At 44.0% G+C, this 15405-nt stretch overlaps 1 protein-coding gene across 4 annotated transcripts in view; it reads left to right on the top strand.

Moving 5' to 3' along the window:
• Nucleotides 1-15405, top strand: part of RUNX2 (RUNX family transcription factor 2) — a gene marked incomplete at both ends in the record, with an annotated part of 211258 nt that overhangs the window by 158767 nt on the left and 37086 nt on the right. For 2 of the 4 annotated variants that reach the window (XM_079712414.1, XM_079712415.1), the window contains one exon: nucleotides 1066-1239. The exons of the other annotated variants lie outside the window; for them this stretch is intronic. In XM_079712414.1, the coding sequence (XP_079568540.1) occupies nucleotides 1066-1239 (174 nt within the window). The remainder of the gene's footprint in view (nucleotides 1-1065; nucleotides 1240-15405) is intronic. 4 annotated transcript variants of the gene reach the window in all.

Raw genomic sequence — 15405 nt, forward strand, 5'->3', positions numbered from 1 at the left:
TATTTCTGTTTAGGCAGTAGGCATTATTGTACTTGTTCACCATAGTCCCACTCTACAGATTTACACTTAACTAATGTCGCATCAAGATTCAGGTGTTTTCCAGTTATACCTGCACCAAGGCAATACCATGTTCTTTGCTAAGAATGATTGGATGATTTTTAAAAAGTCTTAGTACCTTGGTTATATTTCAACTTACATAGTTCTTTAATATCTAGAATTTCTGTGGATTTTACACTTGAATAAACTAGAAGAGAGACAAAGTGAGGTTTTGGTTTTTGTTTTTTTAAATAGCGGATTCTCACATTCACAATGGTAACCCAAAGGGTATTTTTCAGTTTCTCTTACAGAACCACAGTACTAAATTTAAAATAAAAATAGCATTCTCTCTGATTTAACATAGTTTATTATACGCTTTCAGGCTTTGGCGTATCACAAAATATCCACATTCCTCTCGAGGATTTGAGTTTCCTTGCCTGTATTTCTGTTTTCCTCTTAAAGGGGTTCTCGGTTTGAGTTTTAATTTTTCAGAAAGGAGTCTCCATAAGGTACAGTGGTAACATAAAAAAGAAAAAGTCACTTATGGTCATCATGGAAGTGTCCCTTTAACAGATGTGTTTGTCTCTGTTTCTGCCCCAAGTATGGCCCACTGTGTGTCCCATGCACAGATTCTGAACTTTCAGGGGAGGTTTCCTCCTTCATGAAATGAGCAAACACAGCCCAGGACACAGTCACCTTTCCCAGCCTCCCCGAGAGGCCAGAGGCGGCGCCCAGAGAGTCCCTCTTGGGCTCTGGTGTCTGGGCCTCACCGCTGATGCTTGGCCCCGAGTCACCCTCTGGGCCCCTCCGCTCTCCATTCCTAGAACAGAACCAGGGATGCTTGCCACCGGACGATGCTTATTACAAAGCCCTTTGAAATGGAAGGCATTATATAGACGCATCATTATAAAGATCAGTATTGACAATTCCTTGGCTTAAACCCCTAGTATGTATGTTCACGTATCTATTTAGCATGGTCAATTGTTCAGCTAATTAATATGCTTTTATTTTATGATTTGCTGTTTCCAGGGCACAGACAGAAGCTTGATGACTCTAAACCTAGTTTGTTCTCTGACCGCCTCAGTGATTTAGGGCGCATTCCTCATCCCAGTATGAGAGTAGGTGTCCCGCCTCAGAACCCACGGCCCTCCCTGAACTCTGCACCAAGTCCTTTTAATCCACAAGGACAGAGTCAGATTACAGGTAAGACAGACTCATAGGTCTCACTTTCGCAGACTCCGGCAGGCTGGGGGTGAGGGGCTGCCTGACAGATGAGACGCGTTCACTTCAAAGCTTCTGGAGCTGGGAAATGGCTTATGATGAAAGAAATCAACACTTGAAGACACTGGCCTTCTTTTTTTTTTTTTCTTTTTAATAAAAACCAAATACCAGTATTCACTAACTTTGGGATAAAATTTGGGGGAAGTTTCTACTGATGCTGTCCTCTGTAGCGATGTCAGTCTGCACACTGGTGGGACGGTAATACCATGCTGTCTGGGAGAATGTTTGTTGTCAGTTTCTATATTGTGTCCGGGTGGTGCAGGGGATAACATCACACCCTCACTATTAGAAAATTAGCATTACCATCTCAGATCTGGGCTAATGTTTCTTACATGTATAACTGTTTCATTAAGTTGGCTGGAAAATCGCCCTGGGCTAATAACAGGTAGCCTTAATTGGTGGTTATAAGGCAAGACCAAGGAGTGGCCCATCGGGCAGACCGAGGTCCCCTCTGATTCACATTGAGCTCCCGTTCTTCATGTGACATTTCTCTTTATGCATTCCAGTGTGCTGCTTGCTTTACCTTTCTTCTTAAAAATGAATATCAGCATCGCATTACAGACTAATCATTCACATTTGGTGCATTAAGACTCCCAACCCTTTTTTTTTTCCTGCCCCACTTGGGCAAAAGCAGATCTTCCTGTAGGACTAGTCTGCTTGCTTTTATGCCATGGTGACAAGAGAGTGCGCTAATCATCATAGGTCTTTAATTTGCAGATCACAGTACTGAGAGCAGCAAGGAACTCAACATGTCATCTAGTTACTATTGTTGGCAGAGCAACTAGATGGGAAGGAAAATAACTCAAAATGTGCAATAAACTCTCAACTTGGATCTTTTCTAATGGTTAGGTTTTTGTGTGTAGCCGTTAGGTTTTGAGTGTCTTTAACGGTTTATAAGCATAATTGTTTATAAACGAAATGACCTACCTCTCCTTCTGTCCTGCCCTTATTAGGTATGTCTTTTTGGATATTTACTTAGGTTTCTGTGGGTCTATGTGTATTAGTCTGAATATATGGATATGCCTGAGTATGTATTTTTAAAATAATATAGAACTATAAAAATGAAATATCTAAACACTGAAGAGAACCAGATATCTGCATGAGAGAAGAAACGTAGAACTCTGTGAAGAATAGCCATGTGTTAGGTTTAAATAAATCTCCAGTTATCGAAATGTAGGAGTCAGGTTAGTGTGTTCACTAGAAATGGGTCCTTGATGAAAATGCCAGGGTGAAATTCACACCAACTTGTGAATTTGAAGCTCGTCGCTATGCGTGCTACTACATTTAAAGTAATGGACTGAATTATTTTATTTTTTATTTTTTTATTGACATATAGTTTTTACAATATTAGTTTCAGATGTACAACGTAGTGATTCAAAATTTTTATTGATTATACTCTGTGTATAGTTATTATAAAATATTGGCTGTATTCGCCATGCTATACAATACATCCTTATGGGTTATTTATTTTATATACAGTAGTTTGTTAAAGTGATGGATTTTAGATCATTGATTAAGGTTCATAATAGCTGTCCTTTTGTCTTTATAGTAATCCTTAGATTCTGTGTGTGTGTGTGTGTGTGTGTGTGTGTATGTGTGTAGAAGTATGTGTATACATATATAGAAGTGTTTATATATGATTTGTAAGGGTCTTATGATGGCTAATAAGATATATATGAGAAAAATATATGTTCTATGATTTGGCAACCCCTGGGTTCTTTAAATGTGTGATTTCTATATTTTAATCCTTAACTGTTTACTAATTATATTTTGCTAATGGCTAAAGCCTTTAAAATGGCCTTTGGAACCTGTGTGCTGCTAGATGCATTTAAGAAGATGCTTTTCTGAAGGCTTTGTCCTCAAACCTAAAGATGACACCAGAAAATAGGACCCAGAGGACATTTTAGAATCCAAAGCCCCCTTAGATATCATTAACCGAAAGCTAGGTAAATGTTGTGAAGAGGATCTACATTTTAGCAGCACCCCTGACCCCACATATGAGTGCAGAGAGGGAGGCTCCGAGGAGACCCGGGGCACGTCGCTGCCGGATGAGCATGTGAGCTGAGCAAAAGCCTGGCCATCTCCACCGACCCTGCTCACCTCCAGGCATCAGCCTCCTCCCCATCAGGAGGCTCACAGAGGTTAAGCTCCTTGTCTGCAGTTTTACAGCACGTTAGTGACAGAGCAGAATTCGGTCTCTTGACTCCTAAGGCAGTATGTTTGGTCTTATACAATATCATGCTGCAATTCCATCATGATCATTTAAAAACAGTATTTCAATATTCACTGGATGTATTCTTAAAAATGAAAATATCACTTTCTGGAATTATAGTACAAGAGTATTAGCTCTGCATTTTGGGATGATGGCATCAGTAGAATTGATTCATAGATGAGTCTCCTCATTTTTTTAAGCATCCACAAGGTATTGGGCCCTACAACTTCCTTGAACTTTCCAAATTTGCAGACTTACACACACCTTCATGCTGCCCCTACCCACTGTTGGCCACATGCCCTTTCTTTAAACCCCCGCATGTCGTTAGTGAGACAATACAAGTGTCTACCCATAACCAAGGATATGCGGAGTTCTACAATGACCCGGATTATTAGGACAACCTAGAAACATCCATAGCAGCAGCAGCTTCAAAGTGAATTGAATAGATCATTTTTTTCTCCCTGGATTAATTTTCTTATTTATTTAATAAGTGTAAGTTAGAGTGAACCACATGTAGAGAATTGGGTCTTAGGGAACACGGGGGAGAGCAGAAAAGTTCTGTCCTTGAGTTAAAGTCTAAGTGAAGAGTTATCTTTCCCAGCCCTTGCACAGCCACATTCTATCCCAAGTCTATAATATACACGTCTTCCCTCTGTACCCCCTGACTTACACTGTTCTAGCTATGGCGGTCTCTTTCTGTTGACAAGATCCACCCATCCTTCAAGGCACTGTTATCTTCTTCATGAAAGTCTTGGAACCTTCATCTAGAGGCTGCCTCTCCATCCTCTAAGCTTCAGTTGAGATAGCCTCATTTTATGGCTTCTGTGTATCTCCCCTCTAGATTAGAAATTCTCTGAGGGATTTATTCCAGACATTTATTTTCTTTTGTGCCTAGCACAGTGGTAGCTAGCGTCTCATTAAATGTTGAATGAATGAAAGCTTAGGTAAGAAGAAATCATTGCAAGAAGGGTTGGACTATCATGCCTGGTTCGTGTTGACCGTTCCTTCTGATTTCCCACCCCAGGGTGCCTTTGTTCCCTTCCGATGAACAATAACAGCAGAAATCACATTTCAGTAGAACACGTCCATGGTTAAACCATTTGGTATCATTCCAGTTTAGGGTCTACATTTTCACATGATTAAATTCTCCTTAAGAGACTGGATTTTGTAACTTCTTTCCAATATGCCACACCTGCATTTTAGTTCACGTAATCCTTTGGATAAAGGTATTTGTAACAGAAAGGGCCCAGTTATCTCTCATCGATTGGCTTGGCTCTCTTGATGTCTCAAGCTCTTACCCCCAAACTGTAGACAGTGATCATGGTTGTATAGTCATTAGGAGTTCTCCTACATACCAGCATAAAAGGCAAGTTGAACTCCCAGAAGAGTGAAATGAAATTAGGAATTGTAAAGTGAAGAAGTCCTAAGCCTTTACTGTTTCATATTAGTGTGTCTTGCAGTTCCTAGGGCTCAAGGTCCTGGCCATATGGTGGGCTGGCTTCTATGCAGTGCAGGTCTGACCTGTCACTCTGCTGAGGTCTTTAATGGGGACGTTCTGCCTGAGGGCCCAGGGCCTCCCCATGGCTTCCTGAGGAAGTTGCTTCCTCGGCACCTTTTTTTTTTTTTTTTTTTTTTTTTTTAATCTTTCAGACATCGGTTGCCTGTCTCTGGGTGCTAGGAAACACCTAGCTTGTCACAAATGTCCACTTCTTTGGATTCAGAACATGGTGGTAGCAGTGGAGTAGGGAGACTATGTTAGGAGGTGTTGTCAAGATAAGCACTGTTTTGAACTCAGTACTCTCTGGATGGGTGAGCCGCATCTAGAGGAAAAGAAAGCTGACTCAGGCCCTTGGCGGATTGGGAAATCCATGTAACCTTGGGGGTGGGCATTCTGCGATTCTGTTATTCATTCCTAAAAAAATATTTGTTGAGTGCTTATTTTTTGCCAGGCATTAGTGTAAGAGAACAAGATAGTATAGTTACTCTTCACCAGGGGCTCACATTTTGGTGACATATAGTCAGCGATTGGGTCAATAAGCATACATGCAAGATAATTTCAGATAATAATGGAAGCTTTGGGGAAATGAAATAGAGTAATGGGAGAGAGAGCAGTGTAGGGAGGGAAGAAGCTAAGTTTGATGGGAAAGTTTGAAGAGCTTTGAAGATCTCTGAGGAGCAGCATTTCTGGTCGAGGGGAAACTCAGGCAAAGGCTCTCAGGGAGCAGTGATGCGGTGTGTGCAGGGGACAGGAAGGTCAGGATAGGTAGAGTGGAGTGAAAAAGGGGAGCGGGCAGGGGCTCGATTAAGGAGAGTCTTCAAGGCCCTGGTAAGGAGTGTGGGTTTTGTCCAGACCACAGTGGGGCGCTATTGAAGGATGTGAAGCAAGAGAATGGCATTATCTAATTCACAGGCTTTTAAGAACTCCGTTGGCTGCTGTGTGAAGCATGGATCGTAAGGGGACAGTGGTAGGAGCAGGGTCATCCTTAGGAAGTGACTGCAGTAGCCCCAGAGGGAACTAAGGATGGTCGCATTCAGAACTCAGGTCAAATTCTGGCACCTCTGTCAGGCTTCTTCCAACCCACCCAAGCTGAGTCTAAGGCTCCCACACCACCGTTGCACATGGTGACAATTATTTGTGTACATGTCTGTCTCCTCCGTCAGAGTTTGAACTTTCAAAGTCTAGGGCCATGTTTTACTGACCTCTGTGTCCCTGTTGTCTTCTGTGGTGCCCACTGCTTAGTGACTTTTGGTTTGGTGATGAATGAATGAACAGGTGTTTGACTTCTTCAGGAAGTGTGACCCATTATTATCCTACCCTGAATATTTTTCTAGTACCTCTTTGATTGGATTACTCATAGCTGCCATTTATTGACTGTGTATCATGTAGCAGGCATTTCTCACAACGGTTCTATGAGATGGGTAGCGTTGTTGTAAAAACTGAGGGTCCGAGAGGCTAGTAACTTGCTCAAGGTCCCACTTACACACCAGTGAGTCATAAATATAGGAATTAAGGCCAGATTTATGTAGCTGGAGGGTCCTGTGCACTCAACCACCAGGCACCCTCAGGAGGCTGAAGCGTACGTCTCTCTTGGCCCAGTTTCCTCCCATTTCAGACTTTGTGCAGCTCTTTACCATTTACAAACTAGTTTTACATAAAGTTCTTGTTAAAGCCTTAAAACAATTCTGTAAAGTACATATTTTATAGGTGGAGGAAATGGACTCTTCGAGAAGTGAGCTGCTAAAGGCCTCTTGAGCTACTATAGTTGACTGTGAGTTCCAGACTCTTAGTGGGCAACCAGCCTCATGGCCATTGAGTCGGCCATGTTGCTGACTGTCTAAGTGGCACGTGTCCTAATGGACCAATGTCTTTTTCTTTCTCCATCAGATATTATTTAGGATCCTCAGAGACGAAATGTTCATAAAAGGGATGCATTAGGAGTATCTGAATTAAGCTTTAAAATGCAATATAATTGCTTTTGCTAATTAAAGGACAGTTATATATGAGCCTATATTCAAGGTAACCTTTTTAGGGATATCCTGAAAATCAACTTGCCAGGCATCACGTAGGATGATGATGATCTTATCAGCAGTTACCTTGCCCGAAGCGAAGTTGTTTCCGCCCGACTTCAGTCTGCTGCTGTGTCCCCTTGGCAAACATGCTCCTTTAAGCATTAAGAGGATCCTGGCCAGCTGGGCTTCAGCTGTGTATGTGTTTGGCTGTTATAGCCCTCAGGCCGCTGTGCTTGCACTGAAACATTTACTAGCAAAGCCTTTTAGAAATAGGAAAGCACAGCTGAGCAGCCGTGTCCCAAACTACCGTCCTATTCAAGTGCCGAGTGACCCCGTAGTTCTTTCGGGTGAAACAGGTTGGGAGGTGAAGTGGGCGAGGGTGGGTGGCGGTGGCTGTGAGTGTGAAGAGGATGAACCCACGAGGGGCACCGTGACTGTTACTGAGCAGGGGGTGCCTTCAGCATGAGAAGAATTGTAGGATGTGGGGAGTGGGAGTCAAATGAGGTCCCCTGCTTTACGATCACTGTGGTCCTACTCACCTATGTGCACCTTGTGTCTTAAGGAACCGAAATCACCACACTCAAGGCAGGTGGTTGGAAGTTCTGTTCTTTCAATTGGGTGGTGCTGTGTTTTCATTTCTGAAGTTACTGCAGAGTCTTGTCCTGTCTTCTTCCTTTGAGATCTTTTGGGCAGAATAGCCAGGAAAATTTGCTGCTGCCACACACACGTGTGAGCGGGAAAGCTTTTCAGAGGAGGTTGCTGGTTACAGTTCTTATGAAGAAATAGCACAAATCCTGTGTGTGAACACAATTTCACATCTCTTCAACTCTGGCAGCCGTCTACTAAGGAAGAGTGGAGTTCAGGTACGACCTGGGCTGCTTTGAAGGCTAAAGCTCAGTATGACCCTGTGAAGGGCTGGCTGTCAATGTGCTGTGTGGTCACTGCAACTGTTGGCATCATTCGTAGATGAGCTCCTTAAAGGTCTCTGGACTTCTGTCGGTTGGAATTCCCTATTAACTGAAGATGTTCTGACTTTATTACGCTTTTAGAAAAACACAAGACGGGTAATGTTCCAAGAAAAATCAATTTCTTAAATTCCAAAATCTTGTCATTGTAATGTTCTCCTGTCTGGAATACAAGATGCTCAGTTAATATCGAATCATGATAAGGAGAATCGATCTCCTTCATGATGCCTCTCCTTGTCCCTCCCCAAGGCTGTTCCATTTCTAGCCTGACTTCAGGACTCTGCCCAGAGGAAGTCTGGGTTTCGTTCTCTCATTGTTTTCCAAAGCATCATCTTTCTCTTTTTAGTTTTATATTTAGTTTGAGCTTTACATATCTGTATATGTGTATAGTGTACACACATGTATGTGCGTCTTTACTAGTTGCCTAGGGACCCTTCTTGCCCCTTTTTACCTTTTGCTGTGGATTCTGGGAAGAATGATCAGAATAGGAGTCTAACTTTGAATGAAATATTCAACCTCCGGGGCTACCCCAGGAGAGGGGCGAGTCAGGCATGCGGTTTGATATAATGGATGCTCTAATGGTGTATTTTGATGTTGAATTGTGGATGGGCACCCAGGCCTTCAAACAGAGAGCTGGAGTTTATTGTACTATGTGGTATTAATAGCAGCAACATTATATTACAGATGTTATCAGTTTGAAAAGTATTTTCATTCCATTTTTTTCATTTTAATATATGCAGAAGTATTCCAGGAATAAAATTGTATGGCACTTTTCCCAGTTAAGACCATCAGATTCTTTCCAGGGCTTTGTTTATTTTGATAAGGACTTGCTTTTTAACTGTTTAAAAACAGCTGGTTGTCACAGATTTCACAGAAGAGTCAGTAAGAGGACAGATTTCACAGAAGAGTCAGTATTGTGAACCCTGTTTAATGAAAGAAAACTTAGGCACCAGGAGATTCTGGAACTCTCAGGGCTGAAATTAGAAATCAGTGTCCCGGGAAGGTGACGTCTGGCAAGGTGGTTTTAGGTGGGGAGGGTGTAGGGGAAAGGGTAGAAGAACAGTACACCTTTGGGGCTGTCAGCAAGCTGAGTGGGGGGGAAAGGAAAATGACTTTGAGCATCGCTGAGGACCCAGGTAAGGACAGAGATGCTGGGAAGAGCCAGTCAGCAGTGACTGTCTCCTGAAGTGGTTGCAGCTTGTGAACAGAAGTGGGCTCTGCAGTGGTTGATGGTCAGTGGGAATGACAGTTTCTCTAGGACTCAGTAGGACTCGGTGCAAGTCAGGGAAACGAGGAAGATACTGAGCCACTTACCAATGTGGAAGAATGTTCTGGAGGTGGGTAGGTTAGGGTAAAGTCAGTGGGAATGACAGTTTCTCTAGGACTCAGTAGGACTCGGTGCAAGTCAGGGAAATGAGGAAGATACTGAGCCACTTACCAATGTGGAAGAATGTTCTGGAGGTGGGTAGGTTAGGGTAAAGTCAGTGGGAATGACAGTTTCTCTAGGACTCAGTAAGACCCAGTGCAAGTCAGGGAAACGAGGAAGATGTTGAGCCACTTACCAATGTGGAAGAATGTTCTGGAGGTGGGTAGGTTCGGGTAAAGACAGAAGAACTTCTGAAGAGGAGTTGGCTCATCTAGTGACCTTAGAGAATGAGCAATAGCTAAGTGGAAAGGTTAGGAGGAAGGATCTGGGGAAATCCAAACTTCAGTTCAGGTGGGAAGTAGGTGCCTCATGGAAAGGCTGAGGGTAGATGGGAGCTCTTGGCCATTCCTTAACCCTTCCTCGTGTGACAGATGGAGGTCCCATGCCTTGTTCTGTCTTCTCCAGGGCTCTGGGCTGACCCTACCTTGAGAAAACACAACCCTCCAGCACTGACCCGTGGGGTAAGGGTCCACTCGTGCTCTGTTAATCCATCTCAAGATTGTGCTGACTTTTTGTCATCCCATCACACTGTGGCTTGCAGTCCATGAAAAACTCTGCTCTGAGGGCAGAATTCCCCGTCCCCGTCTTGGAGTTGACCAAATGCAACAGGGTACCCTTGTTCTTTGTCGATTTCATTGTGTCACTTTCACCTCCTCCTTCCATCTTGTAGGGTTATTTTATGGCTCTGGCTCCTCATCCAGTATGTTGACTGTTTTTCCCAATTTTGTCTCATCTTGAAGCTTAGGAAGGTTGCTTTTCATTCTTAAAGACTTTGCTGAAGATGCAGGACATTAACTAGGATTATCATGTCCTTGAATATGCCACTGTGTTCCTCTCTCGAAGCTGACCGTGACCCGTATCAACAACCACTTCCTGGTGGGCCTTTTAACTACCTGTACATCCCTTTAGAGGTAAGGTGTGTATCTTGCTGAGGTCAAGATGCACAGCAGACAGAGGAGCTTTCTTTTAACCTATTGTTCTCATAATCCTAGGAAACAAGTTGTTAGTGAACCCGTTCTGCTTTCTGATAGTCACTTTGGGCATCAAGTGTGAAGTGTTGATTATACACAGGCTTTTGAAAGGGACTCAAGTGTTTTTAGTGGTCTGCAAGCAGTGGCTCCAAAAAACTAGTTGCAATTTAGATTTTTACCCATGGCAATGCCATTCTCAGGAAAGGTAGATGGGGAAAGAGATAAAAGTACTGTCTATCATGTAGTAAACTTTAAAGTTACTATCTTCAAATAATAACTGTCATGTGGACGAGGAATCCCAGGCAGCGAAGCTACGACGAGGAGTGAGTGGAGTTCAAGGGGGACACGTTTTCCTTAATACAAGGAAGAACTTTGCAGACCCTGCTCTGTCAATGAGAAGCCCTTTATCTGCCAGTCTCCATACATTCTTGCAATATTGTGGGGCGTAGTTCATCTTGGAGCAGGAACTTGAATTCATTTAAAGCAGTGGGTTGCTCTCTCTTATCTCCTCACGTCTCTTGGGTCTTAATTTCCTCTTAAGCATGTTTGTTCTGCTCATTCTATTTGAAGATCATTCTTCCTGATAGGGAAGATTAATTCAGAGTAGTGTTGGGTAATTTTCCTTTCTAACAATCATCAGTAAAAATGATGCCTGTTGTTCTCAGACTTTGGCGTGTATTCGCATCACCTGGGGAGCTTGTTAGCTGTACAGATGCCCAGGCTTTACCCGTGAACCAGAAAGTATGAGGTGGAGCCTGCCCAGATCACAGCTGCAGGCCCAAGGCCCTTGATCGCAGGCTCACCTTGCCCACGCAGAGCCAATCTGATGCAGCTGAGGCATCTCAGGACCTCATCCCCCTGGTTGGACCATGTGCAGAGGCAGCTGAGTGCCTCAGGCTGCTTCCTGGTTCCCTGAGTGCGGCTCCTGGACTCCACCCTTGCATCTGTTTCAGCTGCTGTTTTCCCTACACACCCTTCCCTGTGTGTGTCCTGGGCTGGACTTCTGCCCTGTTTCTATTATGATGCTGTCAGAGGGAGATTTTAAAAATGTGAGTCTGATGATGCCACCCCATACTTAAAAACACCCCCGTGACCTTCCACTGCACTTAGGATAAAGACCAAAACCTCTCGCGTGGCCCAGCAGGTTCTGCATAGCCTGGGTCCTCCCTGCCTGTTTTCCAGTCTCTTCTCACACTGTCTTGAACCTTTTGTCAGTTGTCCAACCACCCTGGCTTTCTCAACTCTTCAGAAAAGCTCTACTGCCTCCATCCCAGGAACTTGATATATGCTGTTCGCTTTACCTAAAGCCCTCTTAACCCCACCTACGTATCCACTGGACTTCTGCTTGCCCTTCTCTAATCATCACATCATTAGAGAAGCCTTCCCCAGCCTTGGCTGGAGTCCCCCACTGTACTTTCTTATGATGCGAAGGACATCTCCTTTTTAGCACTTATCACAGTTATATGATTAGTTGATTAATGTCAGCCTCTCCCACCAAACTGTAAACTCTATGAGGGCAGGCAGACTCTTTATTCATCATTAATATCTCTAGAACCTAGCAGAGTACCAGAGGAGGTACTCAATAGATATTTTTTGAATGAAGGAGTGGGAGCCAGTTCTTGGAACCATGGACAATACCATCATCCATCCGACAACAGGATTCACCATGTCTGGGGACCTTCTGTAACACCCCGACTGCTATAATCTCACCCGCTAGATGTTAATAGCCTGATTTGAACTTGAATCTCCTGCATCCACTTCAATACTGTGATTTGAACTAAGGTCACTTCCCCTGGCCAGCACCACATCCCAGTTATTTCTCAAATCCTGGTCCTACCTGTTTGTAGCTAGTTCCCTTCCCTCTGCTACCTTTACATTGAGGTCCCGGATGTGCTGAGGCTGAGGCCAGGTTAGGTGTGACATATGGTATAGCCTTTTGTTTCTTCTATTAGGTTTTTCTAGGTAAATGGGGTAAGAGAATGTAAAAGTACTGTCTATCATGTAGTAAGCTTTAAAGGCATTATCTTCAAATAATGTAATAACTGTCATGTGGACGAGGAATCCCAGGCAGCAATGATGAGGAGTGAGTGGAGTTCCAGGGAGACATGTTTTCCTTAATATAAGGAAGAACTCTGCAGACTCTGCCCTGTCAACGAGAAGCCCTAACTAAAAAGAAAATAAGGAAATTCCCTCATTATCTGTAAGACAGTGATGAGTTCCATCCAGCCCCAAATTGGTGGTACTGAAAAAAGGCACTTCTCATTACCTTGTCTTAACTTCCTTCTGGTTTTTCTTTTGACATTTTGTTAGGGGCTGTGACGTCTCAGGCTGTACCTGTCATTTCTCATTCTCTTCCCCACCATGGTCCCCTGGGATTTCCTAAGTCCCCCTCCTCCCATTGTTTGTACTGACACATAACTCGTCATGCCTGGTGCATCCCGTGTAGCATCCAGTTCTATCCGAACAGGTTGCTGCTTTTTTCTCAGATTTCAGCCTTAAGCTCTGGAATCGGCTTGGCTGGTGGTCTGCCGAGCATTTCTGGTGGCCACCTTAGTCAGCTGGAGACCGCCTGGCTGGGGACAGGAGGGGAGTCAAAATCCCGCTCACGGTGCCTTCTCTGCCCACATCCACAACGCTCTGTGATGGGACACACCGCGAGTGTCAGCCCCCATCACTTCCTCTCCCAGCCGCCCCAGATCAGCTCAGGGCGGCTTCGGTCCTTGCTGTTGCAACTACCGACTCCAGAAAGGACTGAGGGTTGGGAGCCCAATTTTCCGAGTAGTTAGAATCATAGCATTTCATTGCTGGAAAACATCTTAGAGATAACCCATCCCTTCTCATCTTATACCTGACGACAGCGATACTCAGAGAAGGTGAACTATTGGTGCACGGCTGCACAGTTAGTGCCAGAGCCCCCCATCCAGTGCTCCCCCTGCCCTTGGAAGTGCCTGTTTGTTTTCAGACGGTGTTCCCTCTTGGTCAGGAGAACGGGAAGTGAGTGGGAAAGCTCATTCTAAAACTCCAGTCTAGTTAGCAGAGTTATTAGAGAAGACATGGAATTTAAGATTTAGCATTTAGTGTAAATGTTTGGACATGGGAACTCACGGAGGTAAGAATGTGAGTATATTTGTCTTATGAATGACAGTAATATGACAGAAATAGCCTAGGATAGGAAATTGTAAAGCTGCCTCTCTCCATTGAGATGATTGACTTTGACCCTGGTTTCAAGGGAGAGGCATAATCTTCAACTAGGAGGACTATCTCTATGCAGCTCATTTGAAGTACCCCAGTTTTCTCATGAAATATCAGAGGTTTGCGCAGCCCGAGTTGAGTGCTGAGGAGGGGGAAATGGGTGGAGGAGAAGGGGTGGGAATGTGATGCTCTCTGAATGGACTGGGCTCCCCAGATACAGCAGGTGCTCACTGGGGCGCACATGGCAGAAATCACCGGCCACTGTCCTGCCACGTCACACAGCAGCCCACTGGCCGCACAGACAGGAAGCAGTCGCTTGTGTGCTGGTTCAGCCTTGGCCCCTGTTGACTTGTTTCCTCCCGTCTCTGCGTGGAGTTCAGCACTGTGTCCAAGGTTTGCCCTGTTGTGAGTGGTTCTTAGGAAAGCAGCCCTTCGTTCACACCCACAGGTGTCTAACCAGAGTGTTTACCAAAGGGGGCTCATTAAGAGCCACCACTGAGTTTCCACGTGTACCTTTCCCTGGGCTTTTCTAAAGCTCTCTGCCCACTCTGCTCTCCCGGCTCAAACTTCTTCATTAAGAGACTTCTACCTGTTCTCTTGGAGTCAGTTCTTTTTCCTACGGTGCCTTTTTTTCTAACCATCTGTCTCTTTTTTATTCCTCTCTTATTATGACCCCAAGTGTTCAGAGTTCACGTAGGCAGACATGAAGTTTAGCTTCTCAGTCATTTGAAAGCCTGGATACTCTTAGAGCCCATGGCTCTTTACAAATCATTTTAGGAAATGGATGGCCTTACTTCCTTTTCCCCATATCTGTTATTGAACTTCAGAAGCTGTGGTCCAACTCAAAGGAGAGAGCTTGCTCTCCTCATATCCACGGTTTAAATAAATGGTTGTCTCCATTTTTTGCCTGATGCAAAGACCACTTAAGATGTGTGAACCACTTCTCCCCCAAGTAGCATCCATTTTTGAGCATCTCCTGGGAATGTTGCCTCCTGTACTTTTACGTTTTGGGGTCTATAGAATGGGAAGCAGATGGCTCAACCTCCAAGTAGCCTAAGCTGAAGGAACACCACCCTAGAAGGAGATCTTACAAAATTCACACGGATATTGGTGCCCTGTGGTTCATGTCTATCTTTAGAGCTTTTTGAAAAACACAGGTACATGCTTTGAACATTAAGTTACTTGTTTTATATCTGTTAGTCTTACTTTCCCCACCTGCACGTATAAGCCTTTGCATGGCAAGACATATCTTTTGTTACTTATCTATCCCTTAGACCATTGCACTGCCACGTAGGCGTACAGAAGCTGTTCGTCACAATAAAAATGGATAGTTTGCTGACTCACCAGAATAGCATGTAAAAACTGCCGCCCCACCCCAAAAGCCCTGTTAAGGTGGCAGTAATGACGATTGGTACTTTGTAGGTGGAAAAGGGATAGCTAAATAAGAACCTTGCCCTCAACTTTAGTGAGTTGGGAGAGAAAGTGCAAAGTGTATGTGGGCCCCTGGACTTCTGGTGTCTTTTTTTTTTAAATTAAAAAAATTTTTTTTAAGCTTTTATACAATATTTAAAGGTTACTTTCCATTTCCAGTTATTACAGAATATTGGCTATATTCCCCTTGTGGTACAAAACATCCTTGAGCCTGTCTTACACCCAGTAGTTTGTGCCTCTCTGGTGTCTTTTTAAAATTTGTCCAACAGACATTGCTTCAGTTGGAACAAATACTGAAGGGATTCTTTTTGTCAAGTGACTGGCTCCTCTTTATTTAACCTGAGCTCTTAGTAGCTAGACTTGGTCTACAGTTTCTTGTGG

Source organism: Hyperoodon ampullatus, assembly GCF_949752795.1.
Source record: "Hyperoodon ampullatus genome assembly, chromosome: 10".
In the NCBI taxonomy this organism is placed as follows: Eukaryota; Metazoa; Chordata; class Mammalia; order Artiodactyla; family Ziphiidae; genus Hyperoodon; species Hyperoodon ampullatus.